Source organism: Crocuta crocuta, unplaced genomic scaffold, assembly GCF_008692635.1.
Source record: "Crocuta crocuta isolate KB4526 unplaced genomic scaffold, BGI_CrCroc_1.0 scaffold24, whole genome shotgun sequence".
Taxonomy (NCBI): Eukaryota; Metazoa; Chordata; class Mammalia; order Carnivora; family Hyaenidae; genus Crocuta; species Crocuta crocuta.
Genome location: NW_027530974.1, coordinates 8071531 through 8098070, shown reverse-complemented (window position 1 = coordinate 8098070; position 26540 = coordinate 8071531). Strand labels below are relative to the sequence as shown.

The window sequence follows — 26540 nt, the reverse complement described above, 5'->3', positions numbered from 1 at the left end:
GGGAAGGGCAGAGAGGAAGTGGGACACAGAATCTGAAGCAGCCTCCAGGCTCCAAGCCATCAGCACCGAGCCCAGTGGGCGAGGGGATCAAACTCACAATTGTGAGATAATGACCAGAGCCAAAGTCAGACAACCGACTGAGCCACCCAGGCTCCCCCATATTTTTTTTCTTTTTTATTTTTATTTTTATTTATTTCTATGAGAGAGAGAGAGAGAGAGCAGGGGAGGGTCAGAGAGAGAGGGAGTTACAGACTGAAACAGGCTCCAGGCTCCGAGCTGGCAGTCAGCACAGAGCCCGACGTGGGGCTTGAACCCACGAACGGCGAGATCATGACCTAAGCGAAAGTCGGACGCTCAACCGACTAAGCCACCCAGGCGCCCCTCCCATATTTCTTTTCTAACTCTTAGGCTTGGCATACATGGTTGCATAGATCCCGAGTTCATAAAAGTACCAAAATATATGTATGCATATATCCATAGCCAAGAAAATTTTAACATTCACAACCACAACAACAATGACAAACAAACATAGAAACAAAAATGAGATCCAAAGAAAGACCAAATTAAGTAAATCATCTGTAATACACTCAGTTGTAATAGAAACACCTTAAGCCAGCCTGATTCGCTGGCACAGACTCACTCAGATAACAAATCATATTCTTAGTGAGATAACCATAAATTGAATTTGCATCTAACACACCAAGTAAATATGAAAAGACTGCCAAGTCTCCCCAGCCATCTCATATATTTATATTCTCTGTGTTTGACAATAATAAAAGAGAAAATGGGAGAGATTACAATTGTCAGGAGACACAGACCATGAAGGAAAGAGAGAGAGAAAGAGAGAGAGAGAGAGGGAGAGAGAAGGTATTTTTTTTGAGGCTTAAAATAAATAGTACCTATTAATTACTGAGTGCTTATTATATGCCACATATTCTCTTATTCTTTGTATTCATGATTTTATTACAGAATCCACAATACAATAATAAGGTAGATATCATCAAGCTATTTTAATATTTCCAAGAACTGGGACATTGTAAGAAACTTGCCTGAGATTATTAGACCAGTGAATGGTTGAATTGAGATTTAAATCAGGACTTTTAAGTGCTAGTGACTGTGCTGATACATAATTTTTGGCCATTCTAAAAGTAATTATTTTTCTTGGATTTTGAATCAGAAAGTTGAAGAACAATGTGTTAAAGAGGGGGGTTATAGGAACAGATACCCAGCTAGGCTTTTCTCAGTATCTATTTAAACTACAAAAATTAATTATGGCCAAATCTGTAAAGTAGGTAATGAATCATACATGATCTTAATCATTGCAATTTACTTTATTTATCTTTTCTTTTGGTACTTCTTGTTTCTGCTTGCAGTTATGCTTACCCAAGAAGAAATGTTTTCTGCTGTTATTGTTTACTTTATAAAAAGCCACAGAAATCGTCATCCAAGTGTAAATTTATTATGAAAATGTTGTCAATAACCACCTAAGCCAGAATATCATCAGAAAATCACTGGAGGGCTTGTTGAAACACAGCTCGCTGGGCCTCTAATACTAGGGTTTCTGACTTCCTAGTTCTAGGGAGGGGCCCAACCATTTGCATATCTAACAGGTTGCCGACTGATGCTGTAACAATAGTTGTAAGTTAAGTGTAAAGTCCTTTCAGCTGCTCAGGCTCTTGCACTGTCATATTTTTGGCAAGTGGTTCTACGCAGGATGGCTCCAACACAAATCACGTGATGTGCTGGGGAAAGAACTAGATCCTGTCCACTTAGAGACACTACTATGTCCACTTAGAGACACAAACATTTGAGATGGACCTGAGTGGTCCAGAAAGAGGTCCACCCTCAAGGAGAGACAGTGGAGAACGCTGAAAGAGAACTCATGGCGTCACTGTAACATGGGAGTGAACCTAGGAAAGTGACCCTGAAGCTCACAGAGGTACGGTGGTCTCAGGAGCAACATGGCGACTGCTAACTGGAATTTATCCCAAACCCGCATGTGTGGTTGGTCTTTGGAGGAGAGGCAGTGCATTTGATCCTTAAAGGAACCTGAGAGTACATCTTACCACATTTTGAGGCTCGGGCAACACATCTATGGATTTCTAGTTCAGGGTGGCTTAAAGCAACAGAAATTTCTGTGAGCTCAGTTCCGCTGCTGCGTCTTGCTGTGGCTATTGGCATTCCTGGACTTGTGGCTTTATGACTCCAATCTCTGCCTCTCCAGTTACATGGCCTCCACTGCTTCCTTCTGTTAAATCTCCCTCTGCCTCACTCTCGTTAGGACATTTGCCATTGAATTTAGAGCCCATGCAGACTATCCAAGATAAATCCTCCACTCAGAATCCTTGAGTTAATTACATCCTTTGCTATATAGAGTGATATTTATTCTTTACTAGATGAAGTAGTCATATTAGTCAGGGTTCTCAAGGGAAATGGAACAAACAGGAGAATATATATATATATATATATATATATATATACACACATATACATATATATGTGTATATATGTATGTATTATATATGATATATAATATATTATTATATATCATATATATGATTAATTAAATGATTTAGTCCAAAATCTATAGGGTGAGCCAACTGGCTAGAGACTCAGAAAAGCCAGTGTTCCAATTTGAGTCCAAAGGTAGTCTGCTGTAGAACCAGGAACAATTGATCCTGCAAAAGAAGTGCAAAAGCAGTCAGCTGATGAATTCTCTCTTGCTCAGGACAGGTCTGCCATTTTATCTATTGAGGCCTTCAACTGATCATATGAGACTCACCCAGCTTATAGGGTGCAATCTACTACTTAAAGTCCAGATTTCAATGTCAATGTCATCCAAAAACACCCTCTCGGTTGACACATAAAATTAACCATTATGGCATTATTTGTAGATTGTAGGGATTAGGACATTGACATATCTTTGGGAGGAGGCCTCATTCAGTTTATTATATGCATGCTCATAAGGCAGCAAAAAAGACCTTCTTTTATAAGCTGCACATGCAGAAGATTTACTTGCTGTGCATTAGCTAAGATCATCCCAAGTGGCAAAAGTTCTTTCAGGATCTGGTGGGTCCTTTTTCTGGGGAAACTAACAGGGGTGAGGATAGTGAGAGAAATGCCAGCTTTGATACTGTGGCTGGTTTATAGTTTGGAATTGATATTCATCATCTGCCATCTCCATTACCCATTTCATATTCCTCTCACCTTCGCATCACACTTCTGCTGGTGTAGATGACTTCCACACAGGAGGGTTAACTGGATCCTCACCCTAGAAGAGTCTGAGCTGCTCATCACCACATTCTTAGGCTGAGGCAGCTGTACGTGCCCATTTTCTGTCAAAATTGAGCAAGGGAGTAGCAAGAGTCAAGCTAGTGGATTCTCTGGGGGCCACCATGTTCTTCCTTCCCACCTGTGCAAAACCGCAGCTATCTCTCATATTATCATTGTCACTCAGATATTACTCATATTCCCAAGGAGTAGATCACCTCTGGTGTGGAATGGAGGCTTCTTTCTTTGACAGGTGATCTCATGGCATGGGGGTTCTGAAGTAAATGGGTTAGAGCCATAAAGTTTATGAGGCTCCTGCTACTTTCCCTGATGAGAGAGCATTTCCTCACTGGAAACTAGGACTTCTAACCTCACAGAACCAAAAATGTCAGGGAGAAGACATATAACTTGCCAAAGAGGGTATTTGAAAGTGAAGGTAAGTTAAAGTCCCTGCTTCCCTACTTGGTTTCCAGACTTTTCTATTCTACTGAATTTGGGACACAGTAGTTTATATTGGTTATCAATTTGCCAGTTGGTACACATTTGGAGGAGAGCATCTTATCCTTTCTGGGTCTCATCTCAAAGCTGAATTCTAAGAGTACCTCTACCAGTCATTCCATCCCTTCTATCAGCCTGGAAACTTCTATATGGGGTAACAGTGGATAGAAAACCATATTCCATGATTAGGTGCTCACTGCTGTGACCCTTTCACCAGAAAGTGGGTTTTTGGTGATGCTACGCTATGTAGGACCACATGTCAGTGGACCCCATACCTTGTAAACCCTAACATAGTGTGACTGGCTGAATCCTTGCAGGCAGGAAAGGCAGATTCATATCCAGAATATGTGTCACATCCACTCAAGGTAAGTTGCTGCTCCTTCTAGAGTGGAGAAGGTCAAATTAATCAACCTACAACTAACCGGCTAATTAGTCCTCTAGAAGTGTGATACCATATAGAGGCATATGGAAGTTCAGAAGGAAAGGGAGAGGCATTTGGAAGCAGCAATAACCAGACAGGCTTTGATGAGCGGGACCCCATCCTTCTGGGTTTATGCATAGCTCCATTTCTACCATAATGGCTATTCTACTCACTTCCCAAAAGATCAACACAGCAGTGATGAATGAGTGATGTTAACTGGCTGAGCCATCTTTTTCAGGGTCACTAACCACTGATGAATGTTAACATGTGATGCAAAGTTCATCCCACTTTTAGCCTGTATCTGAAATATACATCCACATGTCTCTGGCCCAGATATCTTTCTCCCAAATCTTCCAATATTAATCTTTCTAGGGGCGCCTAGGTGGCTCAGTCGGTTAAGCCTCTGACTTCAGCTCAGATCATGAAGTCATGGCTTATGGGTTCGGGCCCCACCTCGGGCTCTGTGCTGACAGCTCAGAGCCTGGAGCCTGCTACCGATTCTGTGTCTTCCTCTCTCTCTGCTCCTCCTTTGTTCATGCTCTGTCCCTGAAAAATAAATAAATATGAAAAAATATTTAAAATTAAATATATATATGTGTATATATTATATATATATTTATTTATTATATATATTAATATTTATCCTTCCAAGCCTCTGATCAATCAGTCAAATCACTTGCAATGCTTCAGGTGTCCATATGTACCCTTGACATATATGTAGCCATTACCTACAAGCTTTCCTTCCTGGGGACATTTCTCTCAACTGTATCCTTCATGGCCACCATTGACTGGAGCAATAATGTAGCAGCCATCTATTGTCCAGTTTGTCCTCACTTACCAACTCAACCCATCCTTGTACCAAGTTTAGACTTGTTCCTCTGTTAGGGGACACTCCTGTACTACTGCCAATGTGGCCATGGATGTGACATGAGGAAGAGATGCCACTTGATCAGTGATCTAGGGGACATGGAATCCTGGTTGTGGAGTTTAATTGTGTCTTCTCCTATCACTCATGACAATTTTTATGTATAAGTACAAAGAAATCTATATAAATAACTACTATGGATGTGTATGAAAACACACAAACGGAAACACAAATGTAGCATATTCCAGGAGGTTGAACTCACACAGTTTCCCTAAGGCATGAAAAATAGTAGTAGATAGCTGTATAGGTGACAGATCGATAGATCGATTGATCGATAGACAGATGCAAGCCCCTAATGCATGGCATTGAAGAATGTTCACATACATACTATTAAGCAAAAATAGTAAGTTGCAAAATATTGTGTGATATGATAAATCACATTAAAATTAAACTCTGTTTCTCTTTCTGTGTGTGTGTGTGTGTGTGTGTGTGTGTGTGTGTGTGTGTGTGTGTGGCATAGAAACAAAGAAGCATGAGGCACCTGGATGGGTCATTTGAGCATCCGACTTTTACTCAGGTTATGATCTCACAGCTCATGAGTTTAAGCCCCGCATCAGGCTCTGTTGCTGACAGCTCAGAGCCTGGAGCCTGCTTTGGATTCTGTGTCTCCATCTCTCTCTCTGCCCCTCTCCCACTCATGTGCAAGTGCCCTCTCTCTCTCTCTCTCTCTCTCTCTCTCTCTCAAAAACAAACATTAAAAAAAATAAAAAAGGAAACAAAGAAACATACCTAACCCTCTTAAGAATAGCTATTCTGGGCAGTGAGGTTTAGGGGAGACAAGCAGAGAACTTTCCTATTTTATTCTCTACTTTTCTGAATTTCTTGCTTCTTTAAACAATGAGCAGGCACTATTTTAGCATGAAAATGCTTTTAAAAAACGGGTTTAAAACATTTGAGAAACAGAGCACACACGGTTCAAAGCAAAAGAGTCAAGTTCATTTTAGATTGCTTCTGATGGACTCTACTCAAGAAGTAGCCTTTCTTTCCCACCTGGTCCCTGATGCATTGACAACATACCCCCCACCTCACTTCCTCCTCTGCAGGAGCAGTTTGTGTGCGGGGCTGTGTCTTTCCATCTGGCAGACAATCCACAGTCCAGAGTAAATGAACACATCCATAGTTCTCCACAACGCCAGAAAGTGGCATTACTTCTTTTTAAATATTGAAATATTCAAAATCTATTATACAGAAGTGTGGGTTCTTTAAGCGTCCCTTAGTGAAATTCTGGAAGTAGATTAGAATGTGATTCGGGGTGGAATGATAGATTATTTAATATTAAAGGAGAAACACTGAGGATCTCACTATTGCTTTCATTCTGAGAAATTCGAGTTTCACAGAGTTTAATTTGCCTCCAATTACACAACTAGTTTATGGCAAAGCTAAGCATTTTAATTTTTCACACAATAATCTTCATATAGATCTTGGATACTTCTTATTTTCCCTCATCAATTACATTCCCTTTAACAACCCCTGAATTGATGGCTGAATTTGAAAATGCATCTTGGCATATGAAACGTGACTCTCTATTTGGAAGGAAGTACTACTAATACTGTTTTCCCACCAACTGAGATCTGGGATGCAATATTGTATCATTTCTACTCTAGAAATGACAAGGAAATTTGTGGCTCATCATTAAACTCCTTCCGGTATTTTGTGGGAAAGGAACATGTCTTCAAAATGATATTTTATAACTTGATACGTGCTCTAGAGGAGAACTGTTTCAGATCATTAGCAGTATATTTGGAACAACATAAATACAGAGTCAGTGATCTTAAAATGGGCAAATACATAAAGGAGGAAAGGATTTGGTGGCTGGGTTCTTACTGGTTCATAATGTGACACTGGCACACCAGTGGCAGGTGCTTGGGAGTGACCTGGGGAACCTGCACTAAGGCTCAATGAGCCTTAGGACTTTGGATAACTAGGATGGGGAAACGAGGAGGAAAGGTAGAATAGGTTACTTCAGAAAGAGTAAAGAATCATGTTTGGTTTTACTGCTCAGCATTTATAAAATTCGCCTATACTCTTTTTCTTTTCAGTTCCCTTTTTGAAAGCTCTCTATCCATCGCCCCTCCTTCTCTGTAAATTCGAGTGCCCCCGTCAACCATGGATTCTTCTACCAGAGAAGGTGCACAGGTAAGGGAAGTCCCATGTCAGGGAGGGCCAAAAGGTACAATGAACTATAAATATCAAGTGAGAAAATACAGTTTAAAGATAACAAACTTATCTATAATACTTCACACTTCAAATTATTCTTTCCTTAATGTTTATTTTTGAGAGAGAGAGAGAGAGAAAGAGAGAGAGAGAGGCAGCATGAGTGGGGGAGGGGCAGAGAGACAGTGAGACACACAAAACAGAAGGAGACACAGGATTTGAACTCTAGGACTGGAAGATCATGACCTGAGGCAAAGTCAGACGCTTACCTGGCAGTGGGGGTGGGGAAGAACTGTACACAATTAAAAACTACTGAATGCATGACCTCATACACTAATTACTTTTGTCTCCTTTTAATATTGCTTTAAAATGAAATTCTGACAGTTTTTTAAATCTCTCCATGCCTCAATTTACGTATTTGATATAATTTAGTCAATTAACAAATAGATTTTGAATAATTTGCAATATGGGTGACATATGGTTGGTGGCAGAGCATAAAACAAGTAATCCAGCATTGGAATCATAGGCTTAAAATAAAATTAGATTCATTTAGCAGGTACAGTTCAACACAATGACCTTCTAAAATAAATATTTACAAGATAGGCTCTACTTTGTAAAACATGGGTAAGTAAAAATTCAACTGAAAACGTGCAATATGCATGTTAATTAATATGCAACTTAAATAATAAACCATGCTAATTCAAGAAGGTTAAGTGAAATGTAACTGTGTGTCTGTGTCTGTTCCTGACACAAAGATGCCACCCTAGCACTTTTTGTGATATTAGTATACTTGACATATCCATTTTGGTTATTTGAAAAAATAGCTAAGTATTTATTTTAGTTATTTGAAAACATTCAACAACTCCTCTGTCTCAGAAACAAAACCGAATTCTTAAGAGGCCAATGTTGAGTTGATCGTGACTAAGAAGGGAATTTTTACAGGCATTTATACAGGCATTTGTAAACTCTATCAAATTCCTGTCCTTATGACAAGATTCAGATACCAGGACAAATGTATAAATATTTCATGCATTGGATTAAATTAAAAAAAGACTGTCCATGTTTAATAACATACACTCGAGAACTTCAAATATGACTCTAAAAATTTAAGGAGGCTCTGCTCAAGTTGTCCAAAATGATGACGGCCAACCTGTCATCCATTACCTGTCTGCGGTCGTATTCATAACCTAATTGGTAAGATTTAAATTTTTTTAATGTTTTATTTATTTCTGAGAGAGAGACAGTGTGAGCAGCGGGGGGTCAGAGAGAGAGGGAGACACAGAATCTGAAGCAGGCTCCAGGCTCTGAGCTGTCAGCACAGAGCCTGATGCCGGGCTTCAAACCCACAAACCTTGGGATCATGACGTGAACCAAAGTCAAATACTTAACCGACTGAGCCACCCAGGTGCCCCAGAATTGGCAATATTTAAAATGAACATTGATTACTTGCCATTCATCTCCTAGCATGATCAATGGAAAACCAAAAGCACTTCCATGAACGTAGGCATAAACTGAAAATCACTGCAAGGCAAATTTTGGAAAATACACTTAACACACATAGATGAACTTTGAAGAAGTGTAAGCCTTATGAGTGTGTGTGTGTTCAATCGTGTGTTAAGTACACAATTAATCTTAGTAGATTAAATCGTTCATGTACTTAACCTTCACACTGACTTACAAATTCGGTATTATTACTATATTACAAAAAGAAGTAAATTGAAGCAAGTAAAGAATGTACAAGAAGACTTTGGGAAAATTCCCTTTGTAAAAGGTCTCTGATACCAACATCGATACTCTGGTTTCACCATGGGAAGCCAATGGGATCCTTGTACCACTATTACCTATTCTTTTTTCGTGAGATGTAAGCATTTTGTCTCTCTTAAAAAATAAGCTTCTAAGGAATTAAGCAGGATATCTTCAATTCTCCTGAGAAGTCTTTTGTTAGACCTCCTTTTTTAAGAAATGTTATTTTTTAACTGCACCTTTCCCTATATATAGGAGAAATTTGACTCTTTGTTGTTGGAATAAGTGTCCTAAAATTAGGAGCCTTTAATTTTAACCTGAAAAAGGTATCTTATTCCATTTGGGCTGTTACCACAAAATATCATAGGCTACGTAGCTTGTAAACAACAGAAAATTTGCTTCTCACAGAAATTCAAGTTCAGGGTGCCAGTGTGATCAGGTGAAGGCTCTCCTTTGGGTCACAAATTTCTTACTGTATCCTCATTTGGCAGAAGGGGCCAGAGATTATTTTGAAGTCTTTTTTTTAAATCAGGGCACTAATCCTATTCATGAGGGCTCCCAAAGGCACCCTAAGCATCTCTCAAAGTCTTCATCTTCTAATACCATTGCATGGGGGCATTAAGATTTCAGGATCTGAATTTTGAGAGGACACAAACATTCAGAGTTCAGCAGGAACACTTACCTGATGATGCTGGTGGAGACTGAGATACTAGGAGTCCAGCTTCTTTTACAGTCATAGAGCATTCATACCATTCGAGTATTTCTGCATTCTGGGGCAGGAAAGCCCTCCAAGTCATCCTTTGACATTACTGGATACTGAATTTGATAAGGATGGCCATAATCTTATGGTTGGTTTCCATCTCCCCTAGGCCAGTAATTTCCATCTTATGTTACAAAATGTCATATATGATTAGAAAGGTGAGACACCCCTAAAAAAAAGGCAAGCTGAAAGAACCAAATTACTGTGAAGTACAAACCTTCCATAAATCTGCCTCTCATGCAATGTATTTTTGTGTCATACATTTTACGACAGTGGCTTGAAGAGGGTAATGGGCAACTTTTTTGTTTGTTTAACTCTCTGTCCAAATGAATACAATTCTTTAATATTTCAGACAAGGTTCGATTCAATATGTTGCAAAGTACCAAACTCTATTACCCATAGTTTAACTCTACTATCAACACACAGAACATTTTGAGAGTGGCTTCTTGGAAATACTTTTACCCTTTCCCTAGATATGCACTCTAGATCTGAGATGTGACTTCGCAGGATGTGGGGACTCAGTATGGCAAAGCAGTGATGTGAGGTGGCATTGACATCGCAATGGTTAGTTAATTAAGAATCCATTAGTAGCAAGAGCCTTGTGATAGTTGGGCAAACTTCTTCAGATCACTGAACAAGGCTGTTATGTGATCGCACAAACCTTTCAAAACTTGGGATCCAAGAGAGAACATTTATTAATAATAGGATCACTGAAATAAATATATAAAGGTTTAACAAGGCCTTATGAACCCATAGTAGAGGACAAATTAGGGGCAATATTTAAGGGTTGGGGTTTTTTTTCACTTTTTCTTCTTCTGTGGCTCCTGTTCATTCATTCTCTCATGAATTTACTCCAATAAACTTTCTTTGGTTGTGATAGATAGAGATTTACCTTGGTAAATAGAACAGACCCCATTCCTGCATTTTTGGAGATTATGATCAGTTAGGGGTTACTGTTACTGAGGATGAGGCTCTGAGGATGAAATTTCAGGGCAGTGGGGGAGAAGGAATTCAAAGATTAACATCTTTCTTATTATTCTACAAATCACAGCATGGGACCATTCCTCTTCTCATGGGTAAGGGCTACTTTACATGAATGTTTCAAATGTTTCAGAATTTTTTTAAAAGGATGCCTTAGGAGTGAAAAATATAAAAGGAGGCTGAAATTTATTTTTTCCCCAAAATTTAAGACAGCACTCAAAGAACCACTCTAAGGAGTGTGTTAAAAGCACAAAAAAGCCAACTTGGATGAGCCCCCAAGTAGTAAAATCTAGATAATTTAAACTTCAACATGTTATCACAAAATTGATAAATTCAACAAAATCCATAAAATAAAATAAAATAAAACCTATTAGCCCATGTGAATAAGATGAAGTACGTGAAGAAATAAATTGACAGAGAGATGGAAAAATTTCTTCCCTACATAGGACACGATAAATAAATATATAACAATATGTGGTTAGAACATCATCAATAAATAATAAAACTAGGGGTGAAAATTTGATAAGAAACAAGACGCTTACATAGACTCATGTTATGTTCCAATAACTTTCTTATTAGTCATGAAAGGGATATTAATTTATTAATATAGAAACTTGGTAGATACATTAATTCTAAATTTTTATATCACTAACATTCAGAGGAATTGACAACATGCACCTTCTAATAAAATGAAACGAGAAGGAAACAGCATCACTTTTGTGATATTCCAATCTAAAATGAAATATTCTGAGATGAATTATAGGGATAGATCAGACAAACCCAGACGAATAAGAAACAGAAAGACAGAGACAATATTCCAGATTAAAGTGTGATTAAGGAGACACTTCTAAACTAAATGTGATGCATAATCATGGCTTTGATCCCAAACTAGTGAAAAAACAGTTTCTATAAAGGACATTATTGGTATGACTGTCAAAATTTAAATACTAACTGTAAATTAGACAAAAGTCAATCTTTGTGAAATTTCCTGATATTGACAACTGCATTATGGATATGTCAGAGAATATTTTTGTTCTTAGGAAATGCACACTGAGGTTTTACCCATAAGGAGACATGCTCTTTTCAACTTACTCTCAATTGGTTAGGAAAAATAAATATCATTTATCTACCTGTCTATCCTATCTATCTACCTGTCTATCTATCATCATCATCTTTTTATCCAGAGATATTAGAAGAGTAAGGGAGAATGATAAAGCAAATGGAGCAAAATGTAAACAAATAGTGAATAATTATAGTGAATAATAGCCAGTAGGTATCTGGAGTTCCATTACGGACTTTTGAAGATTTTCTGTAAATTTGAAATATTAAAATAGAAAGTCATGAAAACAATTACTATCTGAAAAATTTAGGTCAAGTACTTTCCAGTGAGTAACAAAGTTATTTCTTTGTTGTTGTTTTTTAAATTACTGTTCCTTGCCAGTGAGTTTGAGTTGAGAGCTTTTCATTCTTCTTCAACTCTAACATCAAATATATTTCTTACTTTTATCCAGGGGCAAACATACCATCTGATCAAAAGCTTATTTTCCATATGTACCCCATTAAATGTGTGAACGGAATCCCACATTTACTGACTGTAAATATGCAGAGTTTAAATTTATTTAGACACATGTTCAACTGGACCTTTCAAAAACAAACAGATGACAAAAACCCAGACAGCATTATAAAAGTAAGTAAATATGAGAATTCTTTAAATAATAAATGCAGACCAATAAGCTTGAAAATTTGATGAAATTGACGATTTTCTAGTAAAAGACAATTTAAAATAACCACAGAAATACAGACCAGAAGAGATGGGCCAGATAGGTTTTCCAGGAGAGTTGGATTGAAATTTGAAGAATGAGGTAATAGAACTTAATGCACACAATTCCAGAGAGCAGGAAAAGAAATACTTGGGAAGCTCTAATGTATGAGCCAATATAACCTCAATGTCAAACTTAGTCAAGGATGGCACAAGAATGAAATCAGTTATTAATTTATTTTATAAACATAGATACATATTTAAAAATAAACACCAATATAGGTAAAATAATTATAACGTGAATCTGGGGCACTAGAAATATTCTAGCTCTTGGTCTTTTTTATTAATGTTTACTTATTGAGAGAGAGAGAGAGAGCATGAGCGGGGGAGGTGCAGAGAGGGAGAGGGAGACACAGAATCCCAAGCAGGTTCCAGGCTCTGAGCTATCAGCCCAGAGCCCAATGTGGGGCATGAACCCATGAATGGTGAGGTTATGACCTGAGCCAAAGTCGGACGCTTAACCAACTGAGCCAACTAGGCTCCCCTTGGGTGGTAATTACATGGGTACATGCACACCATCCAGGTGTATACTTAAGATTTGTGCTATTTACCCATCTACTTGCATGCAACATTCCAAGTCAATGAACAAAGAAATGTTAGTGTGGATGAGAGGAGCGATATAACACCTTTGCGATAGAACCACAATTAATTTTTTTCTGTGATGTTTTAATACACTTTATCTCATTTTAGAGGTTTCCTGGAATTCCGAAGGTTTTATCCCACCCCCCACTTGGTCTATAAAAGCCCATTTGATCTTTGCTCACAAACATCGCATAATCTAAATATACGTTTCTAATTGCACAGTGAGGACTGTGAATGAGAAAACAGAATCCAAAAGAAAGATGTTTCTTTAGCTCACGTAAATGGCATTTTTGATTTCTCCAAACTTTATTTCCCATGTCTAATCTTTGATAACCGGCTGTATTGGCATGGCCGACTTCCAAGTCTTCCAATGCACTTAAAAGGCTCAGAGGAGCCATCCGGTGTATATTAACCCACTGTGAAAACAAAGAACTTGAGTGCTCCCTGTCCCTTATTCTCAGCCGTTAATGGCAGTGGTTGGTATTTACTCTGGGATCGGTGTACGGCCAGCACAGAGCCCGGGAGACGGAAACTTTTCCGAAACTTTTCAACAACTTTTTTTTTTCTTCTGGTCTTGTGCAAAGGATACTTTTGATATCAGTGACTTTCTCCTCAGTGTGAATCTTATCTCCATTCCTTGTCTGATGGAGAACCATTACAAAGCAAGAAATGGTAGCTTTTCCTGATTTACACAGTAAGACTCTGGGAAGGATCTGGAAACACCAAAGAGAGAATCTTCATGGCTGGAATGCATCAAATAAAATGTAGCCAAACAAACAAAGAAGGAAACGAAGAGCTCTTTGCTTTCTAGCATTACATCTACTATGATGTATTTTCTGAAAGCCACCCAAGTATAACTATTTATTTTAACTAAAGTAATCGAGATTAATGTCAGCGGTTATGACACACAGTGTTTGCTAAAGAACACATAGAAGAATTGCTCAGGGCAAGCTTCATTAAGAAATCAGATAAAATTAGTAAAACTGATTATATTTCAAAACTCAGCAGCAGCTAAAATTGCCATTCAGGAGCTTCCAATTAACACAATTGGGCTTGTTCACAATCAGCTATTGTAATCTCATTAGCTTATTATGTTTTAATCACTGTGATAACAGCGCAGCAACATTTATTTTATTTTGCATGGGTGGAGACTGGCCACATTGGGAGGGTAACCTACAGCCTAGCACTAGACCCGCATAGGCTTTTGGAACTTGGCACGCATCCCACCCTTTCGGGAAATCACCCCGACCGAGTGTCGAAGGCATGTAGACCCCCCTACCCTAGCAGTGAGAGGGCCTTATGGAAACAGACATCTCATTTGGCATCCACTGATGGGAAGATTAATTATATGGCTGACATCGTGACTCAAATCATTTTGTAATGGCATTTAGAGAGTTGACAGAGTAGGCAAGTCAGGGAGGAAGAAAGCTTGAAGAGAAAAGGGGGGGAAGAAAAGAGACGGCATTCTCCGAGTACCTGCGTTTCACTACTGTGCCGCTTTGTTTTACCACCATGTTTCGTAAACCTGTTTTGAAGATGCGAGTCGTTGCAAAAACACAGAATCTTTTTGTCTTTTCAGTAGAAGTCTGCACATATCTAAAAATACTTGTGTTTCACTGATACCAAGTATTGCCTGCTGCAATGAGATTATGTTCTTTTGATGGGAACTGGGGTGTAACAGCCATCTACAGAAAGCAATAGGTTGCCCTATTTTCTGGCTGAAAATGCTGCGTGTTTTATGAACTGCCTCTATCTTGCACACCAGGGATGTGTCTGTGGCTAAGGCCGTAATAGGATTTTCCTAAATGATACAAAAATACAAATACTCTGACCAACCGGCTTGCGGCGCCTGCTTATTTTCCAGCAAGTTTTAAGACTGCGTGTTGCCACCACCTTTTAAGAATATTTTTTTTATTTCACTTTTCCATTATGAGCGTTTTCTCTGAAGACGTCAATGATCACTAATTGTGCTCTGCAAAAAGGAAAACAACAGAGGCAGCGTGCCAACGTACGTGCAAATCCTTGTTCTTGGCAGGACCCTGCACAACCGGAAAGAGGGGAAGGGGTAGGGGCGACATGGATAGATGTGCACACTGGAATTCAGAAATCCTTCCGCGGTCTCAAAACCGCACGGTGTCTTTGTGTGTGTGTGTGTGTGTGTGTGTGTGTGTGTGTGTGTGTGTGTGTGTGTTTGGTGGGTTTTGTTTTCAGTTTTCTTTTTTTTTTAGTAGTTTACTCTAATTCCATTTTAAAAAAACAATACAGTCACTGAGATCCTGGTATTTTAATGTCCATAAAAAAGTAAATGAGAGAAAGTGCCCTCGTAAATCCCAGGAGAGAAAGTTAAATGAAAATGGAAGATAGAGTCCTTCTGTGACTATCATATTACCATACCTAAGCACTCAAAAGGTGAACGTTCATCATTATTAAAATCATTCAATTTGTGTCTTTAATTATAACTTTTGGGGGCATGAATGGCTCCAGAGAAATTAGTCTTCTATTTGCTCTATGAAAGAATTTAATAAGTAATACATTATGTTAACTGATTTTTAAAAATCCATTTAATTTTTCCCTGAATTCTATTTTAGGATGATGAGTTTTGATATCATAGAAATTCTTGTCCAGCATCTCCTGCCTAGCCAGGGACAGATTTTTGTTTCTTAAACCACAAGTTCCTGGATTTTGTATATTTACAATTTAACTTCTGAGTTACATGTCAGTCATTCATAATTTGAGCCATGGCCTACTTAGCAGTGTATTAATCAGCTGCAGTCTCAGATTCTCTTTGTAAAAATCCACACAAGTTGCTTGAACGATGGTCTCAGGTTGCTTTCAAGTCATTGTTTTCATTTTGAACAGTGACACTTGTGTATTTGGAGCGGCTCATATTGTATAATCAATAAGTCTCTTCTGCCCGTGTCTATAAAAGATTGGCAGAGTGATACCCCCATGGTATGGGATCTGCATGGGTTTAATGACAGAAAGAATGTCTTATAATCCTTCACATCTTTTCTGATGGCAACAGATAATTACATTGAATTCTCATGTGCTACAGCACTTACAAATCACTTTTAAGAACGTGGCTTTGTAAATAACATGATGAAATTCCTATACCAGATGCAAACAGGGAAGGCCGGATTTTGAGATTCAGCATCTTCTTTTATGCAATTTCAAAGAAAGATATTTTTAGAGGCAGATTATAAGTACATGTATCAGTATCAATATGCATGTATATGTTAAAGAAAACTGTTGTTTCTAACTATTAAAGAAAAAAAGATTTCCATGGTAATTGTTAAAGAATGATAAAGGAGGGATGTCTGCGTGGCTCAGTTGGTTAAGCGTCTGACTTCAGCTCAAGTGGTGATCTCATGGTTTGGGGGTTCGAGCCCTGCGTCTGGCTCTGTGCTGACAGCTCAGAGCCTGGAGCCTGCTTCTGATTCTGTGTCTCCCTCTCTCTCTGTCCCTCCCCCATTCACTCTCTGTTTCTCCCTGTCTCAATAATAAATAAACATCAATTAAAAAAAAAAAGAATGGTAAAGCAGATTTTATTCAATGGCGGAGAGAGAGGGTAGCATCTTGTTGAATGAATGGATTGCTGCCATGTGTCTTGCATGGGACAGAGAGATTGGATTCAATTTCAACTCCAACAAGGAAAAGTGGGGTTTTATCATGAAGGAAGGAGCAGGTTGGGAATCAGTGGATGACAACTTACCAAGAGGAGATGTATGGGCTATGCAAGATTCTTGTTAGATTTACTCAACCAAATTCTTGCAGGAGGTAGGGAGGGTAAAATGTCAAAGATGGTCTGATACCAATGGTGTGGGATTGTCCCTAAACTGACTTAGCAAGATTGCTACTCAACTGGGTTTTACAAGGACAAAGAGGGAAGCCAAGGACAGGTCTACTCCAGAAGAGGGCTCTGAAGAATCCGGATCAAGTAAGAATTGAGTCTGTGTGTGTGTGTGTGTGTGTGTGTGTGTGTAGATATTATAGATATACCTGTATCTCTATGAAGGTTATGTACAACCTTCAATACTCTACTGTGTAGTAAGGGCCTTACAGGTGAGCCCGCAGCTTCTGTGTCTATCAGAGACATCCAAGTCTACACGTGCCCCTTAAAGTCCCTAAGGTATTTGTCATTAAACTACTCCTGCTGGGCTTAGTGATTGAGAAGAGTCAGCAAACCTCTCCAAGTGTGGACACCCAGAAACAGTTAGCTCATTTGTTTATTCACTCAATTAAGAAACAATTATTCTTTTGTTCATTAAGTGAACATTTATCTAGTGGCCACCAAGTGCTGTTGAGTAGGATCTGGTTTGCGGGTGATTGCAGGGTTTCATCTGAGCAGCTGGGTGCCTTTTTCTCATACAGCTTGTTCTTACCAGATAATTTTTAGTAAATCCCCACCACGGGTCACAGGAGAGTTACAAGCTCGGTAGACAAGCCCTGGGAGTTCCCTGAGGTCCAAACCTGCTGCACCTATGTGAACCACATGAGAGCTTTTGCTGGATTCCCAGTTTTTACTGAACCCACCCTTCTGGCCAATTCTGGCTCCATCTCCCCACTCCCATTTTTTCAGTATGTGACGTCAGTGCTTTTTACCCTTTTCACTTTCCATCCTTGATGCTATTGACACTGGGGCTGGATAATTGTTATGGGGGCTGCCCTTGCTTTGCAGGATGTTTATCAGCATCCCTGGCCTCCACCAGGTAGATCCCAGGAGTCCCTATCTTCTCAAGTGGTGACAGTCAACAATGTCTGTGGACATTGCCAAATGTCCCTGGGAGAATAGGAAGGAATCACCTCTAGTTATGCACCCTGCTCTGGACTTAACAATGGTATTTTCTCATAACACATGATTCAAGGGTTTTCCACCACCTACATCACCTAAGGTTACTGTAGGTAAACACCTCTTCTCATTTAATTTAACTTTTATCTGTTCCCCTCTCAGGCAGAGCATACCCAAGCCACACATAGTCCAGAAGGCCAGGTGCATCCCTTTACTACAGATATCCTGCAATGGCTATGATCATTTTAAAAAATATATATATATAGTTTTATTGGAAGCCAGGGGAGTGTGATCTTGTCTCCTGAATCAAACTGCATAATGTGGCTATATTATTATAGCCAGTATAGGCTGCCCTTGAACTTCTGGAGTGAATCAAGATGTTCCAGTTGGCCAAGTGTCACAGTTGTCATCATCAAGCATGATGAGATTTTCTCTGGGACTTATAGATGATGGAAGATCCTTTTGTTTATCCCCTTCTTCGTGAATAAAAGCAAAGCTGTCCCGATGCTAGGCTCTCAAGTCCAAAGCAGTTCAATGATTTGCATTGACAGGCTGGGGCCATAGTTGCATTTCAAAAATTTACCTCCCCGCAGCTTCCTAGAAATATGTGGACCCCTGGAGGTAAGCCGAAATCTGCAGGAGGAGGTAGAGATACAGGGAAGAACGAGCCTTGGGTCCCCTCCTTTCCTCTCTCACAACTAAAACTCCATGTCTTTTTTTTCCTCAGGAATACAAAATTAATTTGGAGTCTTTCAAAAATCTTGGCATGTAAAATAAGGCAGCAGAACCCCAATTTTGGGACTGCTGTTATTGCATTCCCTAGTTAAGCACCCTAGATATCAATACTTAATGGTATTCTCTGAGCTCAGCCAGTGAAGAAAATAGGGTTGTTATCTATCAAAGCACATTTTCGTTTCTGACAAGTCAAAAGCAGCATGGGGAATGCAGGAAGGCTGAAATGAAAGCCTAAAAGAAAACTCATATAACATCTGGTGTCCTTTATCCCCTGTTGGCCTTTCATACTATGATATGATGAGCTTGTTCTGATTTAAGACCTGATGATTTGGTTTGAAAAAACAGGAGGAGGGGGATAGAGGCAGTCAGGCTGGCAGCAAATTGGGATACAAAAATCTGCTCAAATAATTGGAAACACGACAAGATTTTTTTCGTAACTGATGCCAGTGGCATCTTAGTTTATCCATCTCTCTCAGTTGAATTTGTAAAGTGCATTATCTTATTGGTTTTAAAGTTTCCATCTCACTTATTTGCAGGGGGAAATGTGGGCAAATCAGTCATGATGGATTGCCTAATTTTCTGGGCTGAATAAACCAGTTTTATGAGATTGTGGATTCCTGGGTTATTAGTTAACAGAAACATTGATCAATTGTAACTTAAAAAAAAAGCTTATCAAACTATTGCATTTAAAATGTTCCATTATTGTCACTGCAGTATTGGTAATGGATATGCTAATTAAGGAATTGACAAAGGATTTCATAAAGGAGTTTTCCTTGGCTTTTTCTATTTCCAATCCAAATACTAAAACTGGCCTGAGCCACAGATGTCAAAAGAGTGGTAATTATTCTACAAGATATCATCTTGAAGCAAAAAACCAGAGGAAGGGAAGAGAAAGATCATTTCCTACCTAGAAAATATAGTGCCAATTTAATCCACTGCAAAGTTCTTAGTGCTTCATTTATAAGAGCTGGAAAGTTAGAAGAACCAAACACTATAGAGCCATACTTTTTAAATTAAATAAATCATTTAAGGGTCATTGGCTGTGGAAGTACACGTGGTAATTAACAAGGAGGAGTTAAAAATTCTTTTTTTCATTTTATTTATTTTAGAGAGAGAGGGGAGAGGGGCAGAGGGAGAGAGTGAGAATCCCAAGCAGGCTACACGCTCAGCATGGAGCCCAATGCCAGGTTCGATCTTGTGACTCTGGGATCATGACCTTAGCCGAAACCAAGAGTCAGATGGATACTCAACCAACTGAGCCACCCAGGTGTCCCAAGGAGAAGAGCTTTTATTTGTGAACCTGTTTATTTGATAGGGAGTTGATTTCATGGATGCTCTAAGTGTTAATGCTCCAATAAAAGCATTTTTCCTAAACCTTTAAAAAATATCAAAGATACTTGATATGTTTACTCATCAAAAATCTATGTACCCAGGTGAGAACACCAGATAGATAAAGAAAACCGCCTTTATCATTTTTTCTCAAATTTGAAGGATGCTCATAAGAATAAAACTTCCTTTTTGTTGTGTTATCTTAAAACAGAGAGTTATGGTATCTTTGCCACGGTGGCCCAGAAATAATTAATGTAAACCCAGACATCATTTGTTGACAGAAAAAATGTTCTTGCTTTTTTAAATTTTTTTAAATTTCTTTTTCTTTCTTCTTTCTTTCTTTCTTTCTTTCTTTCTTTCTTTCTTTCTTTCTTTCTTTCTTTCTTTCTTTCTTTCTGCCCAACCTTTTTAATGGGCTGCCTCTTGGTGAACCCACACTCTTTCTCAGTGTGAATCACCAGTGAAGGAGCAGTTCCTTTAGGAAAGGAAAGAAGGGAGTTAAAAACTTTTATGCAAGTAGACTTTACTGTGAAATGTTATCTTTTGTTAGTTCAAAGGTTCCCAAAGATATAAATTCTTCAGAACTGCCCTGAGGTGCTGGGGATGTAAATTGAATACTTTACAATTTGTAGACTGTTCCTACAGTAATGTGTATCTCCTCTGTGAGTGAGTGTTTGGGGATTTTTCAATTACTGGAGTCTGAAAACTCAGAGATTCTTTAGGGCAGAAAAAAAGGTTCTTCTCAAAGTTGAGTCACTGATGTTCAAATTAGCTGCCAAAAGCACTATAATGATCTGTGTTCCAGATTTTGCTAAACAGGGAAAAATGGCCCATTTTTGTCAGGGGGAAAATAGCCTCTTCTAACTGCGTCCATGAATAACTGCCGGATGGGTTATGTGATAGGTTAAAAGTGAAATAAATTGTTGATATGTGCCATATACGATAGACCTGTGTTATTTCTAAAAGACTCAAATGAGTTTCTTTATATTTCTTAGAGTGAAAGCTTAAGTATGGCCTTTAGGCTTACTCTTAACAGCTTTTTACAAAACAATGAATGAAAAAAATGATAAAATGGTATGTGTGCATTTAAAATTAGGCATACTTCAAAATCATATATAGTAGTGCTGGCTCAAAATAATGTGGTGATGGAAAATTATAATTTTCCAAACTCCCATCCAATTTAACCAACCTTTCTTTGTTATATGTCTCTTCCTCCCACCCCCAAATGAATGGAATTGACTGGTTTAAGTTGTAATTCTTTTCCTATAGTAGGCATGCTGAGCATTAGTAAAACACAGTACTTAAACGTCAGCATGAAGGAAAAGTCATGAAAAATGAACAAAGAAATAGCTTAACACCAGCACCTTCCAGCCCTCTTGATAGGAATGAACTGTGGGCAATGGCCATCTGAATTACAGTAACATCTGTTATGGAATTTTTAACCAGGCTAAAAAATGTTATCAGGTAGTCATCCTTTTTTTCGCTGAATGGAGGATCTATTTCAATTAATAGATCTAAAAGGATTTGTTATTGTGCAATGTTAAATCCAAATACGTGGTTCTGTATTGTTTGAAACAGCTCATTCTTCTAAGTAGGTCAAGCTATTCTCCTTGTGTTGTCATTTCATGCGTCTTTTGTGTCCTTTGTAAATGCAAGCTGATTTTGAAAGGAAAAAAAGGCCACAAATAAAGCATTTTTTAACTGTCATATTGGAATTTATACTCATGTCAGAAAACACTCAGATTTGGTGGATTAGATTGTATTGCACCAGGGAGGAAGACAGAATTTTCTTAGGGCTTTATTAACACACTCACAACTTCATAGAACCTTCAGACCTTTTCTGGATATTTTCTGGCCTTGCTTGTTTTGGAAAAAGAGGCAGACAATTAATTTGTGAGTTTGAGCCCTGCATCGGGCTCTGAGCTGAAAGCTCAGAGCCTGAAGCCTGCTTCGGATTCTGTCTCTCTCTCTCTCTCTCTCTGCCCCTCTCCCACTTGCATTCGTTCCCTGTCTCTCAAAAAATAAATAATACTTTTTTAAAAAATAAACAAATAAAAGAATAAGACTAAGATGCAGTTGGTCCTAGAATACTTACTAAGTCAAGAAAGTAGGTCAAAACTTTCCCATTTCTAGTTAAGAAACATTTATTGAGGAACTATTATGCTCTGGGCAACAAAACTCATGCAAGGGATACATATCTAGAAATTCATCTTGGAACTGTTTAACTCCAAGGACTTTGCTATGAATAAAATATGCAAAGCAGAACCAAGAAACAGATACAGCAATGAATGCTGGGAAAACATGCCAAATATTCAGTCTTGGGAACTTGAGAAGGCTTTCCGAGAAGGATGAGATATAGAAGTTGAGCGATGATGAAGAGAAGGTAAAGAAGGACATGGGCTGAGGTCCTCATGATTGTAAGACCCTGCATAAACGAAGGCAGAGAGGTGTGGAACTGTACCCTGTCTGTAGGGAACTACTACATTCAGTTTCTCAGAGGGAAAACCAGTTGTGAAGTTAAAAGAACAAAGGTAGTTAGCATAAGCAAGGCTAGCCATATGGAGAATGTTTTATGCCATATTGATGTTTTCTTTAAGATTTTCCTGACATAGGACTGCCTCCGTAGCTTTCAGTGATATACCTTAGTCCGAGGATTGGGGTTCTTGAGTGACTCAAGGTCATGCTTTGAGACAACACCTGCCCATACTAAGTCAGTGAGTGGCCTTGATTTCTTTTTAATTTGGCCATACAAATTTTTGAAAGCCAATTTAACAGAAAATCAGATTTCCGGAAGGCTATTTACTAAGTAAGTGATAAACCCAATAAGCAAGTCACCAAAAGGAAATTTGTCAGTTTCTCTGAGGCAGTCATGTTGCCAGACCTTCTAAATACATTTAAGAACACAAAGATGAAACCCCCCATGAACCTCAGCTTTCCATAAATGGAGTGCTCCTTAAAATGAAGGTCTTAAGAAAAATGGTCCTTAAAATAGGTGTTTGGAAAATGGCAAAAACAAAATCAACAACAAAAAACCTGGCTAATCTTGTCAAATTGTCTGTGGACAAATGATATTATTAAGCCACGATGGGTGTCTTATATTGATCCGTGGTCATGTGCACTTAAGCGCTTGATCCACTGACGGAATCAGAATTTGGCCTAATTTTTTTTTTTTATTATCATGTACCAACTCTGGCGAAGCAGATAGTTCACGGCGCAGGGTTCAAAGAACAAATCAGAAGAAAAATATTGGTGGCTCTACCCCAAGAGTGGGAATATAATCTTAAAACATATTAACATTTGGTGGCGTTGAAAAATTCTAATAAAATGGTGTTAGCAGGCTTGGGGTACCTGGGTGACTCTGTGGCTTAAGCATCTGTCTCTTGGGCTTGGGCTCAGGTCATGATCTCCTGGTTGGTGAGTTGGGGCCCCACCTCCCACTCTGAGCTGACAGTGAGGAGCCTGCTTGAGATTCTCTCTCCCCTCTCTCTCCCTGCCCCTCCCCTGCTCAAGCCCTCTCTCCAAATAAATAAACTTGAAACAAATAATAATGTTAGCAGGCTATTTACTGATGAATATTCATTAAAATCCGCTTTCTTATTCTAACCCTAATCCCTTACATCTGCACTTCTACACTTAACCGCATTTGCTTGCTAAAGTTATTTTTACAGAAACACATACATATGCATATGCATTTTGTCGTGACTATATACTCATTATGTAGTCACGATCAATGAACCGGCAGTTCATTTCATGTGTGTTCTTGAAACATCTTCAGCATATTTTCTTTGTCAAGGGCAGACTTTTTTTAGTTTTTTAAATCTCCATCTAATTTGAAAGCTGGAACATCACACACCATTTTCCGTCCTCTGCCCTCTGAGACTCGGTCCGCCACCGGTAGACCATCCTGGTTTCACTGTAAAACACATCCTGCCGTGCCGTGCCAGATTGTGTTAACTCTGTAGAGCGAGAACAGATGTGCTGAGCTGTCCTGCTTCCTGGAAATGCCAGCATCTTTCTCGGCTAGTTTCCTGACTGCAGAGACGAGCAAGCAGCGGCGCGCTGGGGCGCCCTGGCAAGCGGCCCGCTCCTTCGCTGAGTTTCCGCGCGCATCCAGTGGGCCCGGGTCCCACCGCGCCGGTTTCCAGTAGAACAGGCCGAGGTTCTGCAAGCTCATTAGCACGACCGGGCGGCTTTCCAGCGTGGCAGCCAGGGGAGCCCCGGGGTCCTGCAGGGACTGCGGGGAGCGACCAGCGGGGAGGGCTGGCGAGGCGACTCAGAGGATGGAGGTCACCGTCAGGTGTTAAAGGCCGTGGGGGATGGAGCTCACCGCGTGCGACTTGCGAGGTCCCGGCTCCTGCACCCACCCACCCGGGCCGCCCCCACCCAGCGCCAGGCAGCCTCTCCCTCCGCGTGCAGTCAGCAGTGGGCAATGACAGAGAAAGAGCTCATCTATCTGTGAGGAAAGAAGCCACGCTGATGGGTCCCCAGTGGACGTAATTGTGCTCATTACTGCCCATTTACATTTCATCACTCGATTATCACAAATGCCTCATTACTGTTGAAAAGGGTTTTCTGCTGGTGAACTACTTGCTAACTATTCATTCCTCGGCTCCGATGTCACCAGCCGGGCTGATTGGAAAAGGAGGGGAGAGGAAGAGTCGAAGAGGGGCGAAGGTGACAAGGGTCTTCTATCAGATTTGATTAAAGGCCGTGATTTAAATCGATATTTAATAAAGTGGCTGCTACCACATAACACGGGCAATTCCCCATGCAGTCAGAATCGTGATTAGGAGCCCCTCACTGCCTGCTGCATAACTCAATTGGGTTTTGTGCACTGGTCTGGCACCTGTGTCCCTTAGCACGGCGCCTCCAAGGTAATAGGTTTATGAGCCGATGAACAGAGCTGATAGGTTCTAAATGGATTAACTAGGTGTCTGCAGTCTGGTGATGAATACATCAGGCAAAAAAAAAAAAAAAGTGTGCATAAGCAGGCAAGTGATAGGAGTGTTGACAGACATTGTGTGTGTCATGAGCCCCACAGGGTAAACACTGGCTCCGTGCCTGTCATTCAAGTGCTCTCTCAGAGTAATGGGTGAAGATATCAGGCTGGGCTGCTTAACAAGCCTGCGGGTGCCAGGGAACAGAAGCCTGATGCTGAAAAAGGCTTCCACGGGGCTCCGCTCACCCACCAGCCACAGCCAGCATCAGAATCAGCTTCCAAGTGGCTATTTTTTTCTGTCCCAGGAAATGACAAATAGATGGAAATTCCTGGGCTAACTCTGGCTGGTGGTAGCTGCCTGGAATGTGGTGTTACAGAAAGATTCTGAGGTTATATCTAGATTCGGAAGAAAACAGTGATTAAATAGCACTGTGTGCTATGGACACCATAGGGAGGAGTGAGGTATGACTATCACAGGGTTGTCAATTCTTTATTTTGTTCTCCACTTTCCTCATATGCCGGAAGTAGCTAAGTTTGTATATCTTCTGTTTTTGACATCATAATGCAAAGACTTCTTTGCATATGTAGTTGGAAGAGGTTCAAATTAAAATCCAATTTAATAATCCTTATCATATGTTCATAAAAGTATGGTGTATGGGTTTTATCATAGATTTCTGGCATTCCTAAAGTCTTCCAGAGACCAAAAATATGCATTTTTTAGTAGGGTAAAGCTGGTATAAACATAGAAATCAATTACATGGCAACTTCCTCCCCCTCCCACAATATTATTAAGCTATTAAGTTGAGAAACAGCTCCATTCATGCAAAAAAGAAAAAAGCTGACTTAAAGATATGTTCCTAACACAAAAAGCAATTATTTGCATTGAGATATAATCATGAATGATTCAGTAGATTCAGTCAGAACGCATATTGACATAAAGAGCAATGAATGTCATGACTTTTGAGAATTATTATGGAAACAATCCTGAAAAAGTAAGCATTAAAAAGAGATAAACTATCATTTGATGAAACTGTTCACTGTACACAGTGTAATAATCTAAGAAAAATTGCTGAGGAATCTATTCTAGGTTTGACCCCAATGTCATCTGAAATTAAATTTGATTTTAAAATAAAATCAAAATGGATACTTAAGAAATGACCTGGATTCAGGGGAATCTCAGGTCCAATATTTTCTTAGTGTGAGACACTGTTAATGTTTTCCAGATGTTTCTCAGTTCCATCCGTTGCAATCTCAGTCACTTTTTCTTTTGTGATTTCTATTTTCTATAAACACCAAAATACAACTGGACACTGATGAAATCGCAGACAGCTGTAAAATCCATGAGTTTTCAGTGTCTGAGCAAGGGAAGTTGAAGAAAACTTCGGGATATATCTTCAGGACCCAGCAGTTCAGAAGTAATGAAGTGTCGGTGTGGCAGGGGGGGGGGCGGGGGNTTGGCGGCTCAGTCAGCTGAGTATCCAACTCCTGACTTTGGCTCAGGTCATCGTCTCATGGTTCAGGGCCTGCTTGGGATTCTTTCCCTCCCTCTCTCTGCCCTCCCCTGCTGACACTCTCTCTCTGAAACAAACAAGCAA

At 39.5% G+C, this 26540-nt stretch overlaps 1 protein-coding gene across 2 annotated transcripts in view; it reads right to left on the bottom strand.

Annotated features, from left to right (window-relative positions):
• Nucleotides 1-2529: 2529 nt before the first annotated feature.
• LOC144236397 (uncharacterized) overlaps nt 2530-26540 on the bottom strand; it is a 40215-nt gene continuing 16204 nt past the window's right edge. Inside the window, exons 2-6 of one of the 2 annotated variants that reach the window (XR_013336520.1) lie at nt 9694-9956; nt 8719-8789; nt 4643-4735; nt 3208-3335; nt 2530-2678 (exon numbers count right to left, since the gene is read on the bottom strand). Coding sequence is in view for 1 of the 2 variants with exons in the window: in XM_077770006.1 (XP_077626132.1) it covers nt 2613-2678; nt 3208-3335; nt 4643-4735; nt 9694-9808 (402 nt within the window). In the remaining variant the exon portion in view is untranslated. The remainder of the gene's footprint in view (nt 2679-3207; nt 3336-4642; nt 4736-8718; nt 8790-9693; nt 9957-26540) is intronic. The other variant, XM_077770006.1, reaches the window with a different exon arrangement.